The sequence below is a fragment of the Budorcas taxicolor genome, chromosome 15, assembly GCF_023091745.1.
Source record: "Budorcas taxicolor isolate Tak-1 chromosome 15, Takin1.1, whole genome shotgun sequence".
NCBI lineage: Eukaryota > Metazoa > Chordata > Mammalia > Artiodactyla > Bovidae > Budorcas > Budorcas taxicolor.
In genome coordinates, this window is record NC_068924.1 from 74,283,447 (window position 1) to 74,290,542 (window position 7,096).

The window sequence follows — 7,096 nt, forward strand, 5'->3', positions numbered from 1 at the left end:
AGATTTCCTGAAAAAATGATGAGCCTTTGGCCCCCACTGGCTCATGGAGGGGGGAGGGTTTTGGGGGTGGCCAGGGCTGCAGCCATCCCCTGGCCCAGCTCTGCCCACCACACTCTCTCCACTGCCAGGTGGCAGCCCTGTGCTTCGTCCTGGTGCTGGGCTCCCTCGTGCCCTGCCTCCCTGAGTTCTCCTCTGGCTCCCAGACTGTGAAGGAAGACCCGATGGCCACTGACAGCATCTACACCGCCAGTCAGAGTAAGTGCCCCAAGCAGGGCTGCCCTCCCCGCACGCCAGCCCCAACTTCTGGGCAGAAGGCAGACGCAAGTGAGGAGCCAGGTCTGGGGATGACACCGTCTCATTCTACCTTCCCATTTTGCAGATGGGAAAACTGAGGCCTCTCCCAAGGGTCTATGATTTGTTTGATGTTAGTTATAGAATTAGAACTACAGTGCAGAGCCCCTGATTCCCAACCCACCCAGGAGTGGCTTGGCCAGGGGAGGAGGTTTAGGGAATGATAGGAATGTTCCCACCCTAGCCCCCATGTATTATGGTGCCGGTTGGTAGGGGGCATCTGCTAAGCCACCATCAAGATATTACAACCGGGGCAGCGAGTGAGTTTCAGCTCCAGGGCCATTTTCCATAAGATGTTAGTGGCTGCATGAAGCACTGTTAAGAAGGACTCTGAGGCCCCGTTCAGGATTGACAGGCAGGAGTGGCAAGATCCGCTGGTAACGTCTGTCATGGGCAGAAGCGTGGGAGTGGTGTGGACTCAGCTAGTTACCACCCCAAGGGGCTTGTGAGGACTGTTAAGAACATGGAGTTTCCGAGTCAGTCATATCTGCCACTCGCTAAGTGCGTGACCTCGGGCATGTGTCTGAAGCATGCTAAATTTTAATCTCTTATCTCGAAAATGGGAGTTACCAGTTCCACGCTTATTGAGCATGTTTGCTGTGAAGACGAAATGACATGGTGCATGAAGGCTCTCGGTACAGTTCCTGGTACACAGAAGGCTCTTACTAAACGAACAACAGTCGCTCCCTTTTTGATGCGCTCACAAGAGGAGAGAAAAGACACAACACGCAGTGGCAAGGGGAGAACCGGCCCAGGGGGCAGCAGAGAATAGTGTGGATTTCCGGAGGCAGAGGATGCTCCAGACAGACCTTCAGAGGGACTTCCAGACAGTCCCTCATGGCCTCCTGGAGCACACCATCCAGCAGGGCAGGGGGAGGAAAAGGAAAGAGATGGGAGGTCGGAGGGAGCGAGGAGCTGGCGGGAGTGAGTTTCAAGAAGGAGGGATGCTGCAGGAGGAATGAGTTGGGCCTGCAGGGCCTTGAGGCCGTGGGGAGGGTTAGGGGAAGAGGAAGCAGAAGCGAGGAGTGAAAACCCCTCCCTGGACCAGAGCAGCCAGAGAAGAGGTGGGTGGCAGGGATGTAAGTTCCTGAGAGGCACACGTCCGTTTCCTTAAGGCCAGAGGGGTCTGTGTGATGGGAGGCACAGAGGACCCGGAAAGGAAGGGATGGAAACTGGGGGAGTGGGGTTAGGGGGCGGGGGAGGCGTGCTGATGGACAAAAGCAGAGTCAGAGGAGCCAGAGGAGCACAGGAATGAATGAGCCCCTCAGAGTGAGCTCAGTGGGTTTCAGGCTCGGGGTCCCTGCAGGGCGAAGAGGAGGAAGTGAGCCCTGGAGCAGGCTGGCCCACGGAGCCGGGGCAGCGCACAGATGCAGGGGCCCTGCTCAGGCAGACCGTGAGGTCAGGGCCCCAAGAGTGAGGAGGGTGCTGGTGGCTCCTGGAGCCAGGCGGGCCAGGGTCTGCAGCTCAGCCGCAGTGCATCGTCCTTAGGCCGGGACAGCGCCCCTGACAACCTGGAGCCTCAGTGGCCTGTTTTGTGAAATGGACCTAAAAATATCTCATTCTGAGAGTTTCTGTTAATGATTTGATATAGGTTAAAGGATGCCGACAATGTCTGATATGCTTGGTAGATATCCAACAAATGTGTTTTCTCTTTCCCTCATCTCCTTGAGGGGTAAACTGGGGCCTCAAATGGGGAAAAGGTTTATTCAAGGTCTCACAGGAAGGGAGTGGTTCAGTAGGATGAGAACCCAGCTCTCAGATGCCCCAACCCAGTGCCCTCTGCTTAGGGAGCGCTAACTTGCTCTGAGTGCAGCTTCAGTCACTCTGTTATCTCATTTAAACCTCACATCGACAGGAGGTTGGCCCCTAGTATTCCTATTTTACAGATGAGCAAGCTCAGAAAGGTGAAAGCAAAGGCATGGCTTGCCTGCAGTCACACAGCTGGGAATCATTTGAGCTGGATTCAGATCCAGGCCTGAAAGAGTCCAGGGCCCAGGTCCTTGACCACTGGGCGCTGAATGCGGCCTAGACGGGGAGGGAGCCTTGGCACCATGGCTCACCCTGAGCTCCTTCTCCAGTGCCCTCCCGGAGCCTCCTGTTCTACGATGAGGGAGCGGGCTCATGGGAGGATGGCCGCAGTGCCCTGCTGCCCGTGGAGCCCCCGGATGGCTGGGAGATCAAGCCCGGGGGGCCGGTGGAGCAGCGACCCCAGGACCACCTGCAACATGACCACCTGGACAGCACCCACGAGACCAGCAAGTACCTGAGTGAGGCCTGGCCAAAGGACGTCGGTGGGAACAGCACGGGCCCTGACTTCTCCCACCCTAAGGAGTGGTTCCACGAGAGGTGGGTGGGTGGCCCCTTCCCTTCCTGGGCTCCCAGGCTCCACCCAGCCTCTGCTCACCCCTGGTCTCCGCGTTGTCAGCCACACCCTCCCGCAGCCCCATCCCTCCCAAGACCAAACCCAGCTTGCAGAGGGGCCAGAGGGTCCTCCCCAGACAGAGTCATCCCTGACTTCTCTTCTCTCTCCAGGGATCTGGGTCCCAACACCACCGTCAAGCTCTCCTAGGCCGTGCCAAGACCCAGGACACAGGGCGTACCCTCTGGTACTCAGAAGAGGGGTCGTCCTGCTCACCAACCCGGATCCGGCTCGTACCCCTGCCCCCTGGGGTCCCCTCCCAGGAGAAAGGGTTCCACTCCCCACCCCCTACCAGCCCCTCTTTGCCCCAGATCTTGACTGGGGCCCCCCTTCCCCCCATATTTGGACTGTTCCCTTGGGCCAACCACTCTGTTCTCACCCCCTCCCTCCCACAACCATCCGTCCTTCTCAGATAAACCACTCACTGGGTTACCCACCTCCTTTCTTATAATGACCAAGAGGACCACTGCCTCCCTGCCCCACCGCGACCACATACATACACACAGACACATCAACAGACCAACTCACTAAGCCCCTCCCCGCCCCCCCCACTGTACAGAGACCAAGAACAGAAATTGTTTGTAAATAATGAACCTTATTTTTTATTATTGCCAGTCCCTAAGATATTGTATTTTACAAGTCTCCCTCCTACCTTCAACCCTCCCTTGTTTTGTATTTTATGAAGTTAGTGCGGGCTTCGCTGCTCCCTGGCCCAGGAGAGAGGGTCCCCCCACCCAGAACCCCTCACCTGGCCTCCCCCTTGCCGCTGCCCAAGCCGCTGGGCCTTTTTAACTGCCAAACCGCTTCACCCATCAGCTCAGCACATGCTTTAAGAAGGCAAAAGTAAAAAAAAAAAAAATGCAGCATCAACCCCTGACTTTGTGCCTTGCTTCATGGTAGGGGTCGTGGGGGTGGGGAGAGGGTGGGACTGAAGATGAAGGAATAAGAAGGGTAAGTTTATCTGGGGGCTTCCCAGGTGGCACTAGTGGCAAAGAACCCGCCTGCCAACGCGGGAGACATAAGAGGTGCCGGTTCGACCCCTAGATCGGGAAGATTCCCTGGAGGATGGATGGCTACTGACTCCAGTGTTTTTGCCTAGAGAATCCCATGGATAGAGGAGCCTGGTGGGCTATGGTCCATAGGGCTGCAAAGAGTCAGACGGGCCTGAAGGAACTTAGCACACACGCAAGTTTATTTTATATTCTGATCAGTAGTGATCGAGAGTGAGGGGTTTGAGAAGGCATTTGTACTGGGTTCCCTCCTCCAGCCAGACACAGAATTCAAATCAGATAGTGAAAGAATTCTGCTACAATCCCCACACCCCAAGGCTCCTCCCAGCTCCTACCACTACTGTGTGTGGAAGCAGAGAGGCATATAGGCCACCGGGTCGGCCTTTAAGGGTGGGAACGGTGAGCACTCAGTGTCCAGGGTAGCCAGACGCTGTCCTCGGCACTGTACACACAGTACCCAGGTTGCTCCTCCTCTTTCCTGCCCATTTCTTACTTTCTGTTATCTTTGCCTCATCTGCATTAGAGGAGCACTCTTCAGAGGAAAAAGAGCTGCCTTTGGCTACTGGAACCGTCACTTGCTAGCCATGTGCAGTGGGCAGAATTCCAACATGGGCTCCAGGGATCCTGCCTCCTGGGGTGCACACCCAGGGTCATCCCTTCCCCTAGGGTCTGGGGCGGGGGGGAACCTGTGCGTGTCAGGGATGCCACTCCCATAGTTAGGTGACCTTTCATGGAAAAAGTAAAGGGATTTTGCAGGTGTAATGAAGGTCCCAAATCAGTTGATTCTGAGTTAATTCAAAGGGAGTTAATTCACTGAGTTAATTCACTTCCCTGGTGGTCCAGCGACTAAGACTCTGTGCCCCCAGTGTAGGGGGCCCTAGTTTCGACCCCTGGTCAGGGAACTAGATCTCGCATGCCACAAATAGGATGTGAGGTAGCCAAGCAAAGAAACAATAAGTAAAAAAATTTTTTAAGGGAGACCACCCTGGATGCACCTGACTTAATCGGGTGAAAGCGATTCAAAGAGGGACTGCTGCCGCTGCTGCTGCTAAGTCGCTTCAGTCGTCTCCGACTCTGTGCGACCCCATAGACAGCAGCCCCCCAGGCTCCCGTGATCCTAGGATTTTCCAGGCAAGAACACTGGAGTGGGTTGCCATTTCCTTCTCCAATGCATGAAAGTGAAAAGTGAAAGTGAAGTCGCTCAGTCGTGTCCGACTCTTAGCATCCCCATGGACGGCAGCCTACCAGGCTCCTCCGTCCATGGGATTTTCCAGGCAAGAGTACTGGAGTGGGGTGCCATTGCCTTCTCCAAAAAGAGGGACTGAGCCCTTCCCAAAGAGAAAGAGAGTCTCCTAATGGCCTTAAAGAAGCAAACAGCCGTGTTTCGTACCACATGGAGAGGGTGGCCTCTAGGCGCTCACACTCTGGAGGCAAGCCACTGGATTCTGCCAACCACCTGAGCAGCTTAGAAGAGGACCCCCAGCTCCAGATGAGGCTCCCACCCAGCCAACACCTGGGTAGTCACCTGGGGAGGGCCTGAGCACAGAACCCAGCTGAGCTGTGCCCTGAGCCACAGACACGGAGGTCACACCTGTGTTGTTTTAAGCCTCCGTATTTGTTGTAATTCGTTACGCAGTGTAGGAAACTAAGTCGCCACGTAACCTGAACCTCCCTGAGCCTCCAGTTCCCCACCTGTAAGAAAAGAATATAAATAACATTCAGTGCATGAGGTTACGGGAATTCAGTGAGCTGTTTAGAAAGGGACCCAGTGCGCACTGGCTCTGAGAAAGATTAACTGTGCCTTTAACATATGTGTGTGTGAGTTGCTCAGTCAGGTCTGGCTCTTTGTGACCCCATGGTCTGTCTATGGAGTTCTCCAGGCAAGAATACTGGAGTGGGTTGCCATTCCCTTCTCCAGGGGATCTTCCCAACCCAGGGATCGAACCCAGGTCTCCTGCATTGCAGGCAGATTCTTTACCATCTGAGCTACCAGGGAAGCCCCTTTTAAATTACACACACATATATATAAACTATTTATCTACTTATTTGTTTGGCTGTACTGGGTCTTGTGTGGCATGTGTTGTGTAGACTCTTAGTTTCAGTATGTGAGGTCGAGTTCCCTGACCAGGGATCGAACCCTGGCCCCCTGCATTGGGAGCATAGAGTCTTAGCATGAGGAAGTCCCTAGCTGTGCCTTTAGAGACAGTATCCGTACAATGAGCTAAGGGCCAAGCTAGGGGTGCTGTTACAGCACAGAAGAGGGTGCCTCCCCCAGACAAGCAGCAAAGGCTTCCCGGAGTAGGTGACACGAAAGACTGCTGGAAGTAGACAGGAGAGACAAAGGGGCATCCCAGAAAGAAATGGCGCGGGCAAAGCCCTCAAAGGTGGGAGAGAGAGCAGGAAAACTTCAAGAAAATCTCAAATAGTTCAGAATAGCTGGAAGGTAGGCAGCAAGAATGCTGAGAACTGAGGCTAGATAGCGATCAGGGGCCAGAGCCAGAAGGCCTCGAATGCCTGGATGTCGACGCTTATCTCACAAGCATGATACTTTCATACTCGGAAGCAGGGACTATGGTGGGATCAGCTGCCTGGGTCAGCTGCCCACCAGAAGCGAAGATGGACAAGACCAGACAGAACTCTAGAGCTTTGGGACTGGCCTTCAAGGCCCATCCTCTCTCCCCATTCTCCCACAGCCTCATCTTGACCACTTGATGGGGACCTCATTGCCTGATGCAGGGCATCAGTTTTAACTGCTAAAATATGCAGGCCTTTTAAAGCAAAGGCATTGAAGTCCGGGCTCTGGGCCAAAGCTATGATTATTATTAACAAGAACTTTTAGCTCAACCCCCTTTCCTGATTGATTCATCCATTCCCTCTATTAGTCACTCAACAAACTGCTTTCAAAGGTCCCCCAGGATTGTGGAGGCAGCTGGGAAGTGAACCAGTCATCAGGCCCAGTGTGATGGAGGGGTGCTAAAGAAATACAGAAGACTGTCATGTAGTCTGGATTCCATGGATCAGGGAGGGCAACTTGGAGGAGGTGGCCTTTGACTGGGTCTTTTTTTTGTATGTGCGTATGTGTGTATTGGGCTGCAGCAGGTCTTAGTTGCGGCGCTCAGGATCTTTGTTGCAACATGCAGGATACTTCTTTGAGGTGCACGGGCTCTCTAGTTTTGGTTCCACGGCATGTGGGATCTTAGTTCTTTGACCAAGTATCAAACTCACACCCCTGCATTGCAGGGTGGATTCCTAACCACTGGACCACCAGGAAAGTCCCTTGACTGAGTCTTATAGGGTGGGTAGGAGTCAGCGAGGT

The 7,096-nt window shown here is 54.3% G+C and overlaps 1 protein-coding gene across 1 annotated transcript in view; it reads left to right on the forward strand.

Moving 5' to 3' along the window:
* Positions 1-3,603, forward strand: part of CREB3L1 (cAMP responsive element binding protein 3 like 1) — a 37,610-nt gene extending 34,007 nt beyond the window's left edge. The window contains exons 10-12 of the mRNA XM_052652786.1: positions 129-255; positions 2,430-2,697; positions 2,884-3,603. Coding sequence (XP_052508746.1) covers positions 129-255; positions 2,430-2,697; positions 2,884-2,920 — 432 coding nt within the window. The 3' untranslated portion in view covers positions 2,921-3,603. The remainder of the gene's footprint in view (positions 1-128; positions 256-2,429; positions 2,698-2,883) is intronic.
* The last annotated feature ends 3,493 nt before the right edge of the window (positions 3,604-7,096 follow it).